This window comes from Salvelinus namaycush, chromosome 31, assembly GCF_016432855.1.
Source record: "Salvelinus namaycush isolate Seneca chromosome 31, SaNama_1.0, whole genome shotgun sequence".
Lineage (NCBI taxonomy): Eukaryota > Metazoa > Chordata > Actinopteri > Salmoniformes > Salmonidae > Salvelinus > Salvelinus namaycush.
In genome coordinates, this window is record NC_052337.1 from 47,526,883 (window position 1) to 47,549,561 (window position 22,679).

General features: G+C 41.6%; 1 protein-coding gene across 1 annotated transcript in view; it reads right to left on the reverse strand.

The window, feature by feature from the left end:
- Positions 1–22,679, reverse strand: part of setd9 (SET domain containing 9) — an 80,328-nt gene that overhangs the window by 17,964 nt on the left and 39,685 nt on the right. The window contains exons 2-3 of the mRNA XM_038971149.1: positions 3,846–4,039; positions 601–756 (exon numbers count right to left, since the gene is read on the reverse strand). Of these exons, the coding sequence (XP_038827077.1) occupies positions 601–756; positions 3,846–4,039 (350 nt within the window). The remainder of the gene's footprint in view (positions 1–600; positions 757–3,845; positions 4,040–22,679) is intronic.

Genomic DNA, 22,679 nt, shown 5'->3' on the forward strand with positions numbered 1-22,679 from the left:
ATTGTGATTGAGTAATAAAGCTAGACATGGCTTTAAAAAGGTAGTGGTAATATTTCTTTCAGTACAGAAATGTGTAGGTGGGTTAACTGAGCCTGTCCGGTGGTTCAACTTACCCCATACCCGGGTAAATTGCGCCAAGAGAACACTTTTTTTTGGACAATCTGTTTTCAAAACTGTCACGTTAATATGAATTCTGATTATTTCCAAGGATACACAACATCTTGAAATATATGTAGATATATGTTGGAAAGAATGCTATACATCTCCCTTGATGTAGTGATGCTGAATAAAAAATAAATAAAAAATTATACTCAATTTACCCCACTCTCCCCTACAATTAGCCGCTATGTCGCTCATACAGTATCAGACTGACAGACTGAGTATGCTTCTAGGTTCACACATACACAGATCATGTATTTGAAACCAATCTCAATAATAGTAACATCATAATGTTACACCCCTGAAAGGGTGCGGGGAAATAGGAGAAAAACACGTAGCATGTGGGCTCAATTGGAAATGACCTTTAAAATGGTGCATTGTCGACAAGTACGATCAGATTGAACCCCGGCCTCAGTCGTCATCATCAGTGGTGAGAATTACCTGGGTACATGGCCACTGTAGTTCCTTTATGCACAAAGCCCCTGGTAACAAAGACTCCTGTTCCAGCGAACGGCAAGGAACTAGGCTTTCTCTCAATACAGAACCCAACCGTGAGTAACATCGTCTCGATGGGCCTATGCTCTCCTTTTGGTTCTCCTGTTTCATATTATAATAATTAGTCACGCATTTTTGGAAAACATGTTCCATATGGTGGCCACAGCCAGATATTTGAAAGACAGGTATAGAAAGGAAGACATGCACAATTAATAGGGCTGAGAAGGGAACAGTACAGATTGTTATGTTATTTTTTGCATGTATAGGATGTGTGCTCGAGTTGGCTCATCATTATCTTGACTGTTCTTGAATAACAAATAGTTTTACAAATCTGAACATGGTATAGTTACATATATAACATCAATATAGACTGAGTGTACAAAACATTAGGAACACCTGCCCTTTCCATGACAGACTGACCAGGTGAAAGCTATGATCCCTTATTGATGTCACTTGTTAAATCCACTTCAATCAGTGTAGACGAAGAGAAGGAGATAGATCGAGACATTGTGTATGTGTGCCAATCACAGGTTGAATGGGCAAGACAAAAGTTAAGTGCCTTTGAAAGGGGTATGGTAGTAGGTTCCAGGCGCACCGGTTTGAGTGTCAAGAACTGCAACGCTGCTGGGTTTTTCACACTCAACAGTTTCCTGTGTTTATCAAGAATGGTTCACCACCCAAAGGACATCCAGCCAACTTGACAACTGTGGGAAGCATTGGGGTCAACATGGTGTCAAGTGTTCCACAGGGATGTTGGCCCTTGTAGAGACCATGCCCCAACGAATTGAGGCTGTTCTGAAGGTGTTCCTAATGTTTGGTATACTCAGTGTATAAATGTTATTATCATCAGACCAAACACTTAAAATACATTCAAAGTGACATTTTGGCCTTGCCCAGGACTCCAATATGACTCCCTAATGTTTCATCTCTAGGTTCTTCAAAGCAAAAAAAAAAATTGTCATATGAAGCTCTTGATATGTAATATGACTAGTATTTTGATTTCAATAAAGAAATACACAAATTTTTGAATACTGTATAAACATGAATATTGAAAATACTGTATACCATTGTTGGTTTGGCAAATGTTTCTACATATTATTGAACATAGTTTACTCCACGGGCATATCAAAGTTCCAGAGTGGGATGTCTGCTACTTTTATCCGATTTGTAAACCTTAACAGATTGAACGTGAAAATGTATTCAAAAGGGTTGCCCTCTGCTGGTGATTTGCAGGGAGTGCAATACATAAGTAAAAGGAGGTCTGTGATTGCCTACTACGCCAATTTCTCTGTATAAAATGGGCCATAACTTTAAAACTAGCAGAGATGCCACTCTGGAACTAATATGCCCGTTGAGTATATTATGTTCTACAATATATACAAAAAAAATGGCCAAATCTAAATTTGTATATTTCCAATATTCATGTTTATATTTTGATATATTTCAGAAATATTTTTTTTGGGGGGGGGAATCAAAATACTACAGAACAAGCAGTAAGGCTTCATATGACACTAATGTTTGCTTTGTAGCACCTACCGATGAAACATTATGTAGTCTTAAAGGAGAAAGCCAAAATGTCATAAATATGCAAACTTTGATAAATTATTTCTCAATTATGCTTTTACATACAGTGCATTCGGAAGTATTCAGACCTTGATTTTTCCCACATTTTATTGTGTTAGTCTTATTCTAAAATTGATTAAATAGTTTTCCCCCCTCAATCTACACACAAAACCCCATAATGACAAAGCAAAAAACAGGTTTAGACATTTTTGCTAATTTATTAAAAATAGAAAACTGAAATAACAAATTTACATAAGTATTCAGACCCTTTTTCTCAGTACTTTGTTGAAGCACCTTTGGCATCGATTACAGCCTCATGTCTTCTTGGGTATGACGCTACAAGCCTGGCACACCTGTATTTGGGGAGTGTCTCCCAGTCTTCTCTGCAGATCCTCTCAAGCTCTGCCAGATTGGATGGGGAGCATCGCTGCACAGTTATTTTCAGGTTTCTCCAGAGATTTTCCATCAGTTTCTAGTCTGGCTGGGCCACTCAAGGACATTCAGAGACTTGACCCGAAGCCACTGCTGTGTTGTCTGTGTGCTTAGGGTCGTTGTCCTGTTGGAAGGTGAACATTCGCCCCAGTCTGAGGTCCTGAGCGCTCTGGAGCAGGTTTTTATCAAGGATCTCTCTGTACTTCACTCCGTTCATCTTTCCCTTGATCCTGACTAGTCTCCCAGTCTCTGCCGCTGAAAAACAGAGCACCAGAGCACTCAGGACCTCAGACTGGGGCAAAGGTTCACCTTCCAACAGGACAATGACCCTACGCACACAGCCAACTTGAACCCGATCTAACGTCTCTGGATAAACCTGAAAATAGCTGTGCAGCGACACTCCCCATCCAATCTGACAGAGCTTGAGAGGATCTGCAGAGAAGAATGGGAGAAACTCCCAAAATACAGGTGTGCCAAGCTTGTAGAGTCATACCCAATAAGACTCAAGGCTGTAATCGCTGCCAGAGGTGCTTCAACAAAGTACTGAGTAAAGGGTCTGAATACTTACGTAAATGTGATCAGTTTTTTTTTAATAAGTGTACAAAAAAATCTAAAAACCTGTTTTTGCTTTGTCATTATGGGGTATTGTGTGTAGGTTGATGAGGGGAAAAAACGATTGAATTCTTTTTTAGAATAAGGCTGTAATGTAACAAAATATGGATAAAGTCAAGGGGTCTGAAAATTTTCAGAATGCACTGTATGTCAACAATCCTTCCTCCAAAAGACCATTTTACAGATTACATTTCATGAAAATACCCAAAATCATGGTCAATATTTGTCTAGGTTTCGTGAGGAATCACTCCAAATAGTTGAGCTGTGCTTGATTTAGTTTCCTCTGTATACTGGAACAGTTTCGATCAAGCACACGTCAGTAAGTATTTAAAAGTATATGACTTTGTATACATTTGACCTAGGTCTGATTCTTATCTCTGGTAAATGGAACACTAACACGATTAATTCAACTAAATCGACAACCCATCAAGCACCTAAGTCATTGAATAAGCTGCGTTAGTGCTGGGCTGAAACAAAAGCCTGAACACACTGTGCCTAGGAGCCGGTTTAACGAATGCTGTGCTTCTATGTCTTTCCCACCCATGATTACATTCCCTAACAAAAGGCAGAAACAAAAACAAAACCTATGTCTGGTCCCTCAGTGGTCTCTGGGCTGAGGTAGCGGGTTTGAGTCGAGGCGGGAAGCAGACGTAACACCTCTCCCTGGTGTGCAACGTCATTTCTGAGCAGTGCCCTAAAAAGGTGTAGTAGTGTTTCTGACACCACCTCATCCGAGACCAGCCGGTCTTTTGAGCGCTCTGTGACATGGCGAATAGTTCTGTGGGAAAAAAAGGACAGAATAGGCCATTGCAAATCAGCTCTTCACTTACTATGAGGCTAAAGAAAATATGCTTCCACTAAATGTCTGGATCCTGCAGGGCTTGCCTGCCTGAGGACAAGAATGCAAGCTCTAATAATCAAGGGGATAGCCAACATAAATCAGCAGATTATGCAAAGTAAAGACAATGAAACTAGAAAAGTACATTTTCATTAAGAAAATATGCTTGTTAGCTTGTCTTAAAGTATCTATTGTTGTGAAATAAGTAGTGACTGCAGTAGTAGTGGTAGTGACTGATTATAGTTGGGAAAAGTAGGTAGATGGGAAAATTGATTGATTGGATAGCCTGAATATGTTGGTTTGCTGTCTAGCTTGAACGGTCAAGAGTTATTGGTGGTGGGTTATTTTATGCATATTTTTAGAGTTAAAGGTGTTAAAAAACAGAAAGTTAGGATAGCTTAAACATTTGAAAGTTGGTCTTATACATAGAGAATGATAGAGGACCCTAGATGGATAAAACTAGTTTTTGCAGGGACATTTTTAAGCAGTCAACTAGGTGGGACTTCCTATGGATTAAGGAAGGATCACGATTCCATCCAAGTCATCAGGAGGGATCAACCAATTAATTACACTCTTGAGCAAACATTCTATAACTGGAGGTGGCAGTAATTCACCAACCTTGGCTTTATACCTGTCGAAACACACTCCAGATGGCAGTGAGCACACTTTCAGTTTGTATACCAACTCATATTAGTAGAGATGAAAATTGTCTACTTCAAAATGGAGATGGCCTCAATTGCATTGCCCATGCAGTCACAGATGTCATAATGGTACAGATACACAGAAGAGTCCTCTATTATATCTATATATATGGTCTTATAGCTTAAAAATGCAATATGTAACTTTTTGGGCGACCTGACCAAATTCACAAAGAACTATAGATCTGTTATTGTCATTGAACGCAAGTCTAAGAAGCGCTAGATCTGTTCTATGTCTGCCATTTATATTCTTCCCGTTCATAAGTTTTGTTTTTGAGTCTTTTGGTTTTGTACACCAGCTTCAAACAGCTGAAAATACAATATTTTTGGTTATTGAAAATATATTTCACAGCAGTTTAGATGGTATAATGATTATCTACACGATACAGTTGAAGTCGGAAGTTTACATACACCACAGCGAAAATCATTTAAACTCAGTTTCACAATTCCTGACATTAAATCCTAGTAAAAATGCCCTGTCTTAGGTCAGTTATTATCACCACTTTATTTTAAGAATGTGAAATGTCAGAATAATAGTAGAGAGAATGATTTCAGCTTTTATTTCTTTCATCACATTCCCAGTGGGTCAGAAGTTTACATACACTCAATTAGTATTTGGTATTATTGCCGTTAAATGGTTTAACTTGGGTCAAACGTTTCAGGTAGCCTTCCACAAGCTTCCCACAATAAGTTGGGTGAATTTTGGCCCATTCCTCTTGACAGAGCTGGTGTAACTGAGTGAGGTTTGTAGGCCTCCTTGCTCGCACATGCTTTTTCAGTTCTGCCCACATATTTTCTATGGGATTGAGGTCAGGGTGTTGTGATGGCCACTCCAATACCTTGACTTTGTTGTCCTTAAGCCATTTTGCCACAACTTTGGAAGTATGCTTGGGGTCATTGTCCATTTGGAAGACCCATTTGCGACAAAGCTTTAAACATCCTGACTGATGTCTTGAGATGTTGCTTCAATATATCCACATAATTTTCCTATCTCACGATCTCATCTATTTTGTGAAGTGCACCAGTCCCTCCTGCAGCAAAGCAACCCCACAACATGATGCTTCCACCCCCGTGCTTCACGGTTGGGATGGTGTTCTTCGGCTTGCAAGCCTCCCCCTTTTTCTTCCAAACATAATGATGGTCATTATGGCCAAACAGTTCTATTTTTGTTGCAACAGACCAGAGGACATTTCTTCAACGATCTTTGTCCCCATGTGCAGTCACAAACCGTAGTCTGGCTTTTTTATTGCGGTTTTAGAGCAGTGACTTCTCTCTTGCTAAGCGGCCTTTCAGGTTATGTCAATATAGGACTTGTTATACTGTGGATATAGATACTTCTGTACCCGTTTCCTCCAGCATCTTAACAGGGTGCTGTTGTTCTGGGATTGATTTGCACTTTTCGTACCAAAGTACGTTTATCTCTAGGAGACAGAATGCGTCTCCTTCCTGAGTGGTATGACGGTTGCATGATCCCATAGTGTTTATACTTGCGTACTATTGTTTGTACAGAAGAACGTGGTACCTTCAGGCATTTGGAAATTGCTCCCAAGGATAAACCAGACTTGTGGAGGTCTACAATTTTTTTCTGAGGTCTTGGCTGATTACTTTTGATTTTCCCATGATGTCAAGCAAAGAAGCACTGAGTTTGAAGGTAGGCCTTCAAATACAACCACAAGTACACCTCCAATTGACTCAAATTATGTCAATTAGCCTATCAGAAGCTTCTAAAGCCATGATGGAATTTTCCAAGCTGTTTAAAGGCACAGTCAACTTAGTGTGTGTAAATTCTGACCCACTGGAATTGTGATACAGTGAATTAATCTGTCTGTAAACAATTGTTGGAAAAATAACTTGTCATGCATGAAGAAGATGCCCTAAACGACTTTCCACAATTTTCTGTACTTGCTTATTTTGTCACAAACTAAAATTAGGCAAAATATTCCAATTTTAGCAACCAGGAAATGGTAGAGTGATTTCTACATATAGCACCTTTAATTGGCCAAGGAGCAGGACCATTTTGAATAGCTACCTCTGTAGAACTATGGTTCTCACTCAAACCCATGTTAAGTTATACACATTCAAAATTGGTTAGAGTTCAAAAACGATATATAATAATCAAAAAGCTATTAAGTAGGGTCAGTCTTAACATTTCAATGTTGGTTTGGAGTTGATAGCTTAAACGGTGAAAGAGATATAGGTCTATACGTTTTGTTTTTCTGGCCCTTTTAAATTCAGTTGAAATGCATTGGGAGCTCATTTAAATATTTTTGCAGTTCAAAAAGTATATATGCTATCATTAACATTTTCTCAAGCAATCTAAATTGGGTCAGTCTGCACATTTAAGAAGTTCGTTTCCTGTTAATCGCTTAAACACTAGAGCGAGAGGAATAAATAGAATATTACGAGTATTTCAGAAATCTAGAGTGGTCTTGCCATCAGCAAGTACTTTAATTAGGGTGGGTATAATTTGTGGAACGTTCCAACAGGAATCCGTTCCAAAAACTCCGTAAATATCAAGGTTGCCAACAAAAAACGCATACAGTCGTATAACAGTAGAATGACATACCGGGTAGGGAGTGAGCTATGTAATTACGTTTTTCACTCACCACGTTTATTCGGAAAAATGTCTCTTCGTTCTGCTAGCCTCCACCATTTCTCGTTCGTTGGTTTAGTTATTATTTCCGGTGTTCCTGCATTTGCCGGTGAACTCTGTTGCGCCTCAATTAGGGAATCGCTGTGGTTGAAATGTAACTAATGACCGCTAGTCCCAGTATTTTTGTAGCTAGGTGGCTTGTACACAATTGTTACCGATGATACTGTATATACCTACTCTTACTACAGAAACATGCATTTTGCCAAGTTCTCTCTGTGTTAATCCTGTTTCCCAAATATAGCAGGTAACTTGTGTCTGTCGATGTTGTTGAGTTCATCTTGCCTAGTTAAATAAAGATTAAATAAATTAGAACATTTAAAATATATACTTTGACCTATTTCAGGTAACCCCAAGATGCTTGATTCACTACAGCTGCTTTTGAAGAACTTTCCAGTCGTTTTTGCTTTACATTGCGACTTTTGAACGTCTGTTTATTGGACATATATATTAGTGTCTAATAAAAAAGAGCAACGTATGTAAAACATCCTATCTGTTTTAAGGTTATAGTGTGTGTGTATATGTGTGTGTAGTGTAGGTCCTCTTGATGTCCACTAGGTGTCAGCACGGCTTCAATAATGTCACACCAGGTTCACAACATGTTTTCATGTGTCACAAATCAAATTGTATTTGTCACATGCGCCGAATACTACATGTGTAGACCTTGCAGTGAAATGCTGAAATTAAGCCCTTAACCAACAATTTAGTTGTAAGAAAAATAAGAAATAAAAGTAACAAATAATTAAAGATCAGCAGTAAAATAAAAACAGCGAGCCTATATACATGGGGTACCGGTACAGAGTCAATGTGTCGGGGCACCTGTTAGTCGAGGTAATTGAGGTGTTCCTTTCAAGTCCAGTGGTGTAAATTACTTAACAAAAATGTATTTAAACTACTCCACTACATTCCGTTTATATCTTTTTTTTTTTGTATCTGTACTTTTACTCTTTCTGTTTCTTTAGAACATTATATTTTACTTCACCACATTTCTAAAGAAAATAATATTTTTTTTACTCCATACAGTTTCCCTGGCACCCAAAAGTACTTTTTGCATTTTGAATGCTAAGCCGGACAGGAAAATGGTCCAATTCACACACTTATCAAGAGAACATCCCTACTGCCTCTGATCTAGCAGACTCACTAAACACATGCTTCGTTTGTAAATTATGAGTGTTCCCATGGCTATTTCTTAAATAAAAATACAAGAGAATTGTGCTGTCTGGTTGGCTTAATATATGGAAGGTCAAATCATTTATACTTTTACCACTGATACTTAAGTATCTTTTAGCAATGACATTTACTTAGTATTTTACTGGGTGACTTTTACTTGAGACATTTTCTATTAACATATCTTTACTTTTACTCAAGTATGACAATTGGGTACTTTTTCAACCACTGTTCAAGACGTTTAGCACCCAATATCCAACATTCACTTGGTGGCTTGAAGTAGGAGTGCTGAACTAGGATCTGTTTAGCATTTGTGAGTAGAATGAATAACATTACTTTGACGGGGGGAGGGGGGTAGTGATTCCAGTTCAGCACTCTTAGCCTGAGACATTTCATAAATGCGTACAGAGGAGCACTTTTTTACAATCAGCTTTGCCTAGATCATTCTGACTCAGTTGTCTCTGGAATGAGATTATATGGACAGGGGTGGGTTTGATCATAGATCAGCACTCCTACTCAACACCAGTTGCTGTACCCTAACATTTTATAATCCAATTTCCCTTGCTGTCTATGTCCTTCCGGAACCCCACCTCAACATTGTTCTGTCAAGGCAACAAAAGCAAGTTGGCATGCTCTTGAAAGGAATTTAACTCACAACCTCTCCTTTGGGAATTCACCACCATAACTACTACTACAACTATTTTTAAACTATCTTAACATGTGGCTTTCTTCAGGGGGACCAAGACTAGGAACACCTTTGAATGGTCTACAAAGAATGGCCCCAGGTAAAAGTTGGCTTTTGCAGAGTATGGTTGTATTGTTACTCCACAGCATAGTATGTTATCACAACTCTATTGAAATTACATTTGAAACAAGGTGTCACTTCATTCTTGCTATTTGATGGGAACTAGCCCCTTTTCCCCTACATACCTCTTGTTTGCTCTTTCAGGCCCACAAAGGCAACACGAAAGAAGTTGCTACATTAACTGTTTCTCTGGGATTTGAACTCTCAAACTCTGGCTTGGGGAGCATCCACCATGGTTCGGGAAGCAGACGTCATAACCACTACTCTAGCAGACAGACATAGACTAAATATTAAGGGGTACATGAAAATGCACACATCAAAGACAACATTTCAGAGGTTGGAGAATGGCGTGGGGGCTTGTACTTCTTGGGTCCACCAACCGTTCCTCAATCTTCTTCTGATGATTACAAACATAGATTACGAATCTTCAAAACCTACACTATAGGATGGATGTGTTTAGGAACGGGGGACGAAATTCAAAAGGGACGTATTTCCAATTACCAGCAAATAGACCCTAGAAATGTTATTCCAAAATCTTAATATTGGAACTTTGTCCCTTCATTTGCCTACTACTGTCTATAAGCTATCATGACATGTGGGTTTTTTCTTGGGGACAAGGTATCGGAACGCTTTTGAATGGTCTACAAAGCATGCCCCCAGGTCAAAGTTGGCTTTTTGCAGACATTGTTACTCCACGACATAGTATGTTATCACAACTCTATTAAAAGGACATTCTATACAAGGTGTCACTTCAGTCCTTCTATTTGATGGGAAATAGCCCCTACCCCCCTACACACCTCAAGTTAGCTCTTTCATGCCAACAAAAGGCAACATCAGAAATGTCTCTCTAAAAATTGCTCTCCTCAGATTTGAACTCTCAATCTCTGGTTTGGGGAGCAAACACCATAACCACTACTCTACCAGACAGACAGAGAATAATTGTTAAGGGCTACTTCAAAATGCACACATCAAAGACAACATTTCAGAGGTTGGAGAATGGCGTGGGGGCTTGTACTTCTTGGGTCCACCAACCGTTCCTCAATCTTCTTCTGATGATTACAAACATAGATTACGAATCTTCAAAACCTACACTATAGGATGGATGTGTTTAGGAACGGGGGACGAAATTCAAAAGGGACGTATTTCCAATTACCAGCAAATAGACCCTAGAAATGTTATTCCAAAATCTTAATATTGGAACTTTGTCCCTTCATTTGCCTACTACTGTCTATAAGCTATCATGACATGTGGGTTTTTTCTTGGGGACAAGGTATCGGAACGCTTTTGAATGGTCTACAAAGCATGCCCCCAGGTCAAAGTTGGCTTTTTGCAGACATTGTTACTCCACGACATAGTATGTTATCACAACTCTATTAAAAGGACATTCTATACAAGGTGTCACTTCAGTCCTTCTATTTGATGGGAAATAGCCCCTACCCCCCTACACACCTCAAGTTAGCTCTTTCATGCCAACAAAAGGCAACATCAGAAATGTCTCTCTAAAAATTGCTCTCCTCAGATTTGAACTCTCAATCTCTGGTTTGGGGAGCAAACACCATAACCACTACTCTACCAGACAGACAGAGAATAATTGTTAAGGGCTACTTCAAAATGCACACATCAAAGACAACATTTCAGAGGTTGGAGAATGGCGTGGGGGCTTGTACTTCTTGGGTCCACCAACCGTTCCTCAATCTTCTTCTGATGATTACAAACATAGATTATGAATCTTCAAAACCTACACTATAGGATGGATGTGTTTAGGAACGGGGGACGAAATTCAAAAGGGACGTGTTTCCAATTACCAGCAAATAAACCCTAGAAATGTTATTTAAAAATCTTAATATTGGAACTTTGTCACTTCATTTGCCTACTACTGTCTATAAGCTATCATGACATGTGGGTTTTTTCTTGGGGACAAGGTATCGGAACGCTTTTGAATGGTCTACAAAGCATGCCCCCAGGTCAAAGTTGGCTTTTTGCAGACATTGTTACTCCACGACATAGTATGTTATCACAACTCTATTAAAAGGACATTCTATACAAGGTGTCACTTCAGTCCTTCTATTTGATGGGAAATAGCCCCTACCCCCCTACACACCTCAAGTTAGCTCTTTCATGCCAACAAAAGGCAACATCAGAAATGTCTCTCTAAAAATTGCTCTCCTCAGATTTGAACTCTCAATCTCTGGTATGGGGAGCAAACACCATAACCACTACTCTACCAGACAGACAGAGAATAATTGTTAAGGTCTACTTCAAAATGCACACATCAAAGACAACATTTCAGAGGTTGGAGAATGGCGTGGGGGCTTGTACTTCTTGGGTCCACCAACCGTTCCTCAATCTTCTTCTGATGACTCCAAACATAGATTATGAATCTTCAAAACCTACACTATAGGATGGATGTGTTTAGGAACGGGGGACGAAATTCAAAAGGGACGTGTTTCCAATTACCAGCAAATAAACCCTAGAAATGTTATTTAAAAATCTTAATATTGGAACTTTGTCACTTCATTTGCCTACTACTGTCTATAAGCTATCATGACATGTGGGTTTTTTCTTGGGGACAAGGTATCGGAACGCTTTTGAATGGTCTACAAAGCATGCCCCCAGGTCAAAGTTGGCTTTTTGCAGACATTGTAACTCCACGACATAGTATGTTATCACAACTCTATTAAAAGGACATTCTATACAAGGTGTCACTTCAGTCCTTCTATTTGATGGGAAATAGCCCCTACCCCCCTACACACCTCAAGTTAGCTCTTTCATGCCAACAAAAGGCAACATCAGAAATGTCTCTCTAAAAATTGCTCTCCTCAGATTTGAACTCTCAATCTCTGGTTTGGGGAGCAAACACCATAACCACTACTCTACCAGACAGACAGAGAATAATTGTTAAGGGCTACTTCAAAATGCACACATCAAAGACAACATTTCAGAGGTTGGAGAATGGCGTGGGGGCTTGTACTTCTTGGGTCCACCAACCGTTCCTCAATCTTCTTCTGATGATTACAAACATAGATTATGAATCTTCAAAACCTACACTATAGGATGGATGTGTTTAGGAACGGGGGACGAAATTCAAAAGGGACGTGTTTCCAATTACCAGCAAATAAACCCTAGAAATGTTATTTAAAAATCTTAATATTGGAACTTTGTCACTTCATTTGCCTACTACTGTCTATAAGCTATCATGACATGTGGGTTTTTTCTTGGGGACAAGGTATCGGAACGCTTTTGAATGGTCTACAAAGCATGCCCCCAGGTCAAAGTTGGCTTTTTGCAGACATTGTTACTCCACGACATAGTATGTTATCACAACTCTATTAAAAGGACATTCTATACAAGGTGTCACTTCAGTCCTTCTATTTGATGGGAAATAGCCCCTACCCCCCTACACACCTCAAGTTAGCTCTTTCATGCCAACAAAAGGCAACATCAGAAATGTCTCTCTAAAAATTGCTCTCCTCAGATTTGAACTCTCAATCTCTGGTATGGGGAGCAAACACCATAACCACTACTCTACCAGACAGACAGAGAATAATTGTTAAGGTCTACTTCAAAATGCACACATCAAAGACAACATTTCAGAGGTTGGAGAATGGCGTGGGGGCTTGTACTTCTTGGGTCCACCAACCGTTCCTCAATCTTCTTCTGATGACTCCAAACATAGATTATGAATCTTCAAACCTACACTATAGGATGGATGTGTTTAGGAACGGGGGACGAAATTCAAAAGGGACGTGTTTCCAATTACCAGCAAATAAACCCTAGAAATGTTATTTAAAAATCTTAATATTGGAACTTTGTCACTTCATTTGCCTACTACTGTCTATAAGCTATCATGACATGTGGGTTTTTTCTTGGGGACAAGGTATCGGAACGCTTTTGAATGGTCTACAAAGCATGCCCCCAGGTCAAAGTTGGCTTTTTGCAGACAAGGTTTGTATCAAATGCAAATGAAGGTTTATTGTTACTCCATGACATAATCTGATACCACAACACTATTGAAATGACATTCTTTACAATGTGACTTGAGTCTTTCACTATTTTTTAGCCCTTCCTCTGACACCGCCTAGTATATACAGTAGGTCCTGGATGGCAGGAAGCTTCTACCCAGTGATGTACTCGGACATAAGCAATCAAATTTTATTCATAAATCCCTTACAACATCAGCCTATGTCACAAAGTGATATACAGAAACCCAGCCTAAAACCCCAAAACAGCAAGCAATGCAGATGCACGGTGGCTAGGTAAAACTCCCTAGAAAGGCAGGAACCTAGGAAGTAACCTTGAGAGGAACCAGACTCTGAGGGGTGGCCAGTCCTCTTCTGGCTGTGCCGGGTGGAGATTATAACAGAACATGGCCAGTCCTCTTCTGGCTGTGCCGGGTGGAGATTATAACAGAACATGGCCAAACGTTAATAGATTACCAGCAGGCTCAAATGATAATATTCACAGTGGTTCTAGAGGGTGAAACAGGTCAGCGCCTCAAGAGTAAATGTCAGGTCCGGGATAAGGTAGCACGTCCGGTGAACACGTCAGGGTTCCATAGCCGCAGGCAGAACAGTTTAAACTGGAGCAGCAGCACGACCAGGTGGACTGGGGACAGTGTGATCAGGCCAGGTAGTCCTGAGGCATGGTCCCAGGGCTCAGGTCCTCCGGGATAGAAGGGAGAGGGAGAGAGTGAATTAGAGGGAGCATACTTAAATTCACACAGGACACCAGATAAGACAGGATAAATACTCCAGGTATAACTGACTGACCCTAACCCCCCTACACAAACTATTGCAACGTAAATACTGGGGCCTGAGACAGAAGTGATCGGGAGACACTGTGGCCCCGTCCGACGATACACCCTCAGTAGCGCCTTACGGTCCGATGCCGGGTAGTTTCCATACCAGGCGGTGATGCAACCGGTCAGGATGCTCTTGATGGTGCAGGGGTATATTTGAGGATCTGGGGACCCATGTTTTCAGTTTCCTGAGGGGGGAAAGGTGTTTTCATGCCCTCTTCACAACTGTGTTGGTTTGTTTTGACTATGATAGTTCGTTGGGGATGTGGACACCAAGGAACCTGAAATTCTCAACTTCAGGCCTGTCCATGTTAATGGGGTCATATTCTGCCCTCCTTTTCCTATAGTCCACTATCAGCTCCTTTTGTCTTGCTCACGTTGAGGGAGAGGTTGTTGTCCTTGCACCACACTGCCAGGTCTCTTACCTCCTCCCTATAGGCTGTCTCATCGTTTTCGGTGATCATGCCTAACACTGTTGTCATCTGCAAACGTAATGGTGTTGGAGTTGTGCTTTGCCATGCAGTCATGGGTGAACAGGGAGTACAGGAGGGACTAAGCACTCACCCCTGAGTGGCCCTAGTGTTGACGATCAGCGTGCCAGATGTGTTGTTGCCTACCCTTACCAACTGGGGGCTGCCCGTCAGGAAGTCCAGGATCCAGTTGCAGAGAGAGGTGTTGAGTACCAGGGTCCTTTGCTTAGTGATCAGCATTGTTGGCACTATGGTGTTGAATGTTGAGCTGTAGTCAATCAACAGCATTCTCAGAGGTTATCCTTTTGTCCAGATGTGAAAGGGTAGTGTGGAGTACAATAGAGATTGCATCATCTGTGGATCTGTTGGGGTAGTATGGCAATTGGAGTGGGTCTAGGGTTTCCGGCATGATTGCTTTATGTTAGCCATTACTAGCCTTTCAAAGGACTTCATGGCTACCAATGTGAGTGCTACGATGCGGTAGTTATTTAGGCAAGTTACCTTTGCTTTCTTCGGCACAGGGACTATGGTGGTCTGTTTGAAACATGCAGGTATTACAGACTCGGTCAGGGAGAGGTGGAAAATGTCAGTGAAGACACTTGCCTGGTAATCAGTCTGGCCCCGCCTCTTTGGGAATGTTTACTTGTTTTAAGGTCTTGCGCACATCGCCTACGGAGAGCGTGATCAGACATTCTTCCGGAGCAGCTGGTGCTCACATGCATGCTTCAGTGTTGCTTTGCTCGAAGCGAGCATAAAAGGCTTTTAGCTCATCTGGTAGGCTCTCATCACTGAGCAGCTTGTGGCTGGATTTCCCTTTGTAGTCATGAATATTTTTCAAGCCCTTCCACATCCAACAAGCATCACAGCCGGTGTAGTAGGATTCAATCTTAGTCCTGTATTTACGCTTCAGGAGGTGTCTCTGACTTTTCTTGAATGGGCCAGCCAAAACCCTGACTTGAACCCAATCTAACATCTCTGGAGAGACCTGAAAATAGCTGTGCAGCAACGTTCTCCATCGAAATTGACAGAGCTTGAGGATCTACAGAGAAGAATGGGAGAAATTCCCCAAATACAGGTGTGGCAAGCTTGTAGCATCAGACACAAGGCTGTAATCACTGCCAAAGCTGTTTCAACAAAGTATTGAGTAAAGGGTCTGAATACCTATGTAAATTTAATCACATTTTGATTTAATAAATTTGAAATAATTTCTTAATGTCACACCCTGATCTGTTTCACCTTTCTTGTGATTGTCTCCCCCCTCCAGGTGTCACTTATTATCCCTAGTGTATATATATATTGTCTTGTATGCATTTCAAGGCAACCAGCATTTTCCCTTACTCCTGCTTCTATTCTCTTTTGCTAGTCCTCACGTTTTCTGGACTCCGTACCCGCCTGCCTGCCCTTACCTCAAGCCTGCCTGCCACTCTGTACCTCCTGGACTCTGAACTGGTTGACATTTTGCCTTTCCACGACCATTCTCTTGCCTAGCGCTTTTGGATTGTTTAATAAATATCAAGACTCAAACCATCTCTCTCCCATGTCTGCATCTAGGTCTCGCCTTGCTCTTATACTAAACCTGCTTTTGCTTTTACATTGTTTGCTATTGTGTGTATATTGGTGAGAAAACCAATGTCATCAATTGTAGAAGGCTGTAACGTAAATAAATGTCAAACAAGTCAAGGGGTCTGAATACTTCCCGAAGCACAGTAAAAATATATAAGTCACCTTGTACCAAATATTTTTTTTACCATATAGTTAAATTCAGAAATGGTAGGTTGAGACTAATACAGTCAGGATAGTATAACTTATCCCATCATCCAACACAGTCTCACATTCAATTTGTGCATATATGTACAAAATGTATTTCAGCAGATTTCGTGCGTTTTTGTGCGTTTTCGTCTGGCTTAATTCGTGAGAAAAGACACGAATTGATGTGCTTCTTAATTCGTGCGAAAAGACACAAATTTAACCAGTAGGCTACACAAGCCTTTACAACAACCATATAGACGCGATAATTAGTATTTCATTTTTGTTTTTCTTAATGGCTGATTCAACGTCATGAATATACAGAAATGTTGTCTTTGTTTAACCATGTTTTAAAATGTGTCGTTGTATGCCTATATGTACTGTTTTAGACTTGCTGAACAGAATTTGAGAAAAGAGGCACATTTACGTGCGACTTAATTCGTGGGAAATATTGTTTTATTAATGCCAATGCTGTTTTCTGTGCTTGAATTCGCTTAATACTTTGGATATCGGTGCACTTGTAATCAGAACGCCTTTTCGTCATGTAGGCAACCATACACGATTTTCTTCATAACCCATTTAATATTTCGTGGAGCCTAAATTACACCATTTTCTTCATAATGCATGTATTACATGTTAATGTAAAATAATGAATTATGTTGACTTACACTTATGGCCTTTCCATACCTTAAGGGAACATTTTAGCACTCGCCATATGGTTAGTGAGAAACGCCACATTGCAAATGTACGGTCCCTTACTAGACGACCTGCAAGGTTTCTAAAATTCGCGGACGGCGTCGGGCCGTGCGCGGGGGAGAGATCTTTCAGGAAGTCATCAAACGAAATCTCTCGGACGTTCGGTTTCCGTTTTATAAAAACAACAAATTTTGGTCATTTTTCCGCAGTCTCGGAAATTCCCACCAGAGGGAAAATAAATAATATTGCAAATGCACAAGCACATTGCAAATGCATGTGGCCTTTTCTCCGAAACTGAAAATATTTCGAAGACGTAATGGACAGTTGGGCCCGAACAAGATGGCGTCGAGGCCTCAACACTTTTTGAGTTATGGCCATTTTTCTGGGATTAAAGGTCAAAAACGCAGTAGGGTGCTAATTTGACCGCTTCACGTCAAAGTACATAAGCATACGGTGTCAGGAAAAAAAGAACCAGACATTTATCTATCGTAATTTAAGAGAAATCGTACATCGACAAATTGGTAATGTTCACAAAAAGGAGTAAAAAAAAAAAAGTTACAGATCCAGTTGCAGTGTGTTCAGACGAACATTTTTTAAGTGGGTCTCGAAGCTCTGCCAGAATTCTGTGATTTTATGTGATTTTATGAAATAACACACACTCATTTAACCCTCTGTAAATAAGTCAGTTCTTAACATAAAGACTTAAAACTCAATATTATATAAGAGCCTACCCCAAGGAGGATATGTGTTCACTTTCAGCTTCCTATGTCAACCGGAAGTACCTTCAAATGGTGCCATAGGGTCAGTTTCGAAGGGTTAAAATGGTCAGATCTGCCTCCCGGGTGGCGCAGTGGTCTAGGGCACTGCATTGCAGTACTAGCTGCGCCACCAGAGTCTCTGGGTTCGCGCCCGGGCTCTGCCGCAGCCGGACGTGACCGGGAGGTCCGTGGGGCGACGCACAATTGGCCTAGTGTCGTCCGGGTTAGGGAGGGTTTGGCCGGTAGGGATACCCTTGTCTCATCGCGCTCCGGCGACTCCTGTGGTGGGCCGGGTGCAGTGCGCGCTAGCCAAGGGGGCCAGGTGCACAGTGTTTCCTCCGACACATTGGTGAGGCTGGCTTCTGGTTTGGAGGCGCGCTGTGTTAAGAAGCAGTGCGGCTTGGTTGGGTTGTGCTTCGGAGGACGCGTGGCTTTCAACCTTCGTCTCTCCTGAGCCCATACGGGAGTTGTAGCGATGAGACAAGATAGTAATTACTAGCGATTGGATACCATGAAGAAAAGGGGATAAAAGGATGGAGTGAAAAAGTATGGTGCTTAAAGACACATGCCGTGCCGAGTTCAACGAGATGCCCCGCTTGACCGTAGCTCGCTCGGTCTGAGTGCAGCGACAGGGACAAGAAGAAGGACCCAAATGACCCTTTGACCTCAATTTCATATTGTTTTGCTTTGGGGAGACAGAGAGAGAACCGTTAAGGTTAGAAGCACAATTTGACCTCAGGAACGTTCCTAAGGTCCTCCCGATCTGTGCAAGCCCAACATTGACCGTGTGGCATTAACCCTTAACAGTTAAAAGAAGGTGTTTACATCAAACAGTTTACAATGACATGTCTCCCCATAGGAATACATTGCCTGCTCCCCTAAATTCAACCTGAAACCTATGTGGGTTAATAATGCCTTATGAACCTGTCTTCGATGACAATCCATCAGGCCACTATGAGGTCTACCTGTGTCGATTCTAAGCTTCCTGGAGCAACCGGAAGTGGTTAAATCACCCTAAAAGTGTTTGCCATACCCAACCTGCAGTTTGTGATATATAGTGCATTCAACCCTGTGTAAATCAGTCAGTTCTTAACGTATAGACTTAAAACTCAGGATTCTGTAAAAGCATACCCCGATCAGGATATGTATTTACTTATAGCTTCCTGTGCCAACCGGAAGTGCCTTAAAATGGGGTCATAGGTGCTGTTCCGAAGGTTTAAAAAAGTCAGATTTTTCCAAAACTTTAAATATGTGAATCGGTCAACCCTCATGAATTGTAAATCAGTAATTTCTCTAAACAGATGTCAAAGAAAAGCTCTCTCACACACACACACACACATGATGGAGTGAAAAAGTATGGTGCTTAAAGACACACAGAGCCTTAAATGCTTTTAGGGGGGATCCAGACTTCCATACCCGCTCTGGGAGCGCTATACTACCGCCCCAAATCAATGGGTGCTGGCCTGAGTGATTTATGGAGGTTTTCAAAAAATATTCTATGTTTTTTCTTCTGGAAAATATTTTATGTTTTTTCTTCTCGAGTCAATGGCCTGAGTGATTTATGGAGGTTTTCAAAAAATATTCTAAGTCCCAAACTTTTCGTGCACCTGGTATTTTTTTTGGGTTACCAGGCGTCATTTTTCAAAACGGTTGAAATTGCTTTTAGGGGGCATCCAGAGTGTCACATGACCGGATAAGGTAACTATTCTTGTTCTTCTTGTAACTTTCCGATAGGCTAGAAGCTTTCCGGTGTTTTGCTGCTCGACACAGGTCGACGCAGGTATTGCACTTGATTTATCGTTATCGTAACCGTAGGTGCAGCCAAGTGGAAATATGAAAGCTTTCTAGCTATTTCGCACTGACGGTAATTTGAACACAAGAACGTTTCTAGTGAAAAGGTGCTTACACTCAGAGCCATGTATTTACACTCAGCCACCCTAGCCTTATTACGGGTTAACGTTTTGGTAATTTTGGTTGGCCAACAAAATGTAAGACTACAATGACTGCATACGTTTCCCCAAATGTTATACAGCAAGGCTGCCATTGTATTTTCAGTTACATTTGGTCAATAAAAATGGTTTACACGTTTATTTTTTAAGAAATACATGGAACTACAACAGAATAAAACACCATTAACCATCATGCATTGCTTACATTCATTCTATACTGAAAAGTCTGTTCAGAAAAATCGAAAACAGTACATATAGGCATAAAACCACAATGTTTTAATAGGGATTAGAAAAAGACAATATATATATATATAACCTCTTATGGTTATATGGTTAAAAAAAATAAAAAAATCTATATATTCATAACGTAAAATAAATAAATACAGGCGATCGTGTCTATGGTTGTTGCAACGGCTTGTGTGTCGCCTACTGGTTAAATTCGTGTCTTTTCGCACGAATTAAGTAGCACAGAAATTTGTGTATTTTCAAACGAATTGAACCACCCCAAAAATGCACAAAAACGCACGAAATCTGCTGAAATACATTATGTACATATATGCGCGAATTGAATGTGAGGCTGGGCTGCATCATCATCAAGACATTTAGTACAGTCTTCCAATACATTAATCATGAGTCAATTACTTTATACCATTATGGTAATTAAGGCTTTTTAATGCCACTGATGGTAAACAACAACTTTGTGTCCAAATTCCTTTTCATCAATATAATGGTTAACGTTCTCTGTAGAAGTTGCAGAAAGGAAAATACCTACTGTAGCTATGTAGGCTTCCTGCTGGCTACCAATTGTCACAACAACAAAAAAACATAGCTTGTTTTTTTAAATCGAAATTAAACTAGCATGTGCAAAATTATCAGGTGTGAAGGTAAGACCCAGATGCAGACCATGTCGAAGAAACAATAGTTTAATACTCAAACAGGGGCAAGCAATAGTAACTTAAGTTAACTCTACCTACATGAACATACTACCTCAACTAACCGGTGCCCCCGCACATTGACTCTGTACCGGCACCCCCCTGTATATATTGTTATTTTTTAATGCTGCTCTTTAATTACTTGTTACTTTTATCTATTATTCTTATGTATTTTTTTTTTACTGCACAGTTGGTTAGGGGCCGTAAGTAAGCATTTCACTGTAAGGTCTATCTATACCTGTTGTATTCAGCGCATGTGACTAATAGAATTTGATTTGACAGTACAAGGCAGGCAGCGGTCAGTAACCAGAGGTGTGGCAACGGTACCGGACGGCAGGCAGGCTCAGGTTTTGGGTCAGGTTTTGGGTAGGCAGAGGTCAGAAACAGGAGACAAAGAACTGTGACATATGAGTTTAACTCTGGAAACATTAATGGTGGGATATATACGAAGAGTACGGAGCAACAGAAGATGAACAGCAGAGGACCTAATAATCTTGGAGATGGGAAATGGGCCAATAACCTGGGGGGAGAGTTTGGGAGATCCACCCGGAGTGGCAGATCCCGGTTGGACAACCATACCTTCTGCCCTAGCCGATACTGGGGAGCTGGGGTCCGATAGCGATCCTCTTGTCTTCGATACCTTGAGGGGGTATTGAGGGCCAATCGGGCTCTCCTCCAGGTAAAACTACAGCTGCGGACAAACCTCTCGGCAGAAGGTATGCCAACTTCTTCATCCTGCTCGGGGAAGAGCGGAGGCTGATACCCCAGGACACACTTGAACGGAGATAGGCCCGTGGCAGAGCAGGGTAGGGTGTTGAGGGCGTACTCGACCCACAACAGCTGCTGGCTCCAGGTGGTGGGGTTGGCCGAGACCAGGCAGTGCAGAGTAGTCTCTAGATCCTGGTTTGCTCGCTCCGACTTGCCATTGGACTGGGGGTGGAACACAGAGGACAGGCTGGCCAACGACACAATGAGGGCACAGAATGCCTTCCAGACCCGGGATGAGAACTGAGGCCTCCGGTCAAAGACCAGGTCCACCGGCAGTCCATGGATCCGGAAGACGTGCTACACCATGGGCTGGCCCGTCTCCTTGGCCAATGGGAGTTTGGGGAGAGGAATGAAGTGTGCGGTGACAAAATCCAGGGATATGTTGGACCGGGGTTGTGGGGGTGACAGGCTAGCCTGGAGGAATTGGCCCACTCAAGAACGCGGAGCGGAAAGCGTTAGACACGAACATCTGGTTCTTGACCCCCCCCAGGTTTTGGCTAGGACCTGTTCCCCTATACCCCAGCTGAGTGGCGTCGCCAGGCAAGAGGTAGGAAGGGTTGTCTTGGGCTCCGGGGTGGTAGCAGTGGGGTTATAGCGGTGAGAAAAAACATTCGGCTTGACGTTCTTAGGCCGGTAGAAGGGGGAAAAGTTGAACTGGGTAAACAGCCCCCATTTCGCTTGCCTGGAGTTGAGGCGATTGGCGGAGTGGAGATACTATAGATTTTTGTGGTCTGTACACACAATGAACAGATGCTCCGCCCCTTCAAGCCAGTGCCTCCATTGCCATAATTCCTCTGTGGCGTTGAGGCGGTGGGAGAATGCGGTGCAGGGATGCAACTTCCAATCCAGGGCAGAACGTTGCGACAGAACAGTCCCCACTCCGAAGCATTAGCATCCACCACAAACTGACAGGAAGGGTCCGGATCAACCAAGATCAGAGCTGTGGTGAAGCGCTATTTCAGGTCCCGGAATGCCCGGTCAGCGGCCGGCAAGGATGCTGTAATCCCAGATAAAGTGGCGATAAAAGTTGGATAAACACCAGGAGGTGTTGGTGGAGTGGCTCCAGAAGGCGCTGGAGATCCTGCCGGACATGGAGCATGGAGCATGCAACAGCAAAATGAATTCATCAAACAGTGTGCTTAA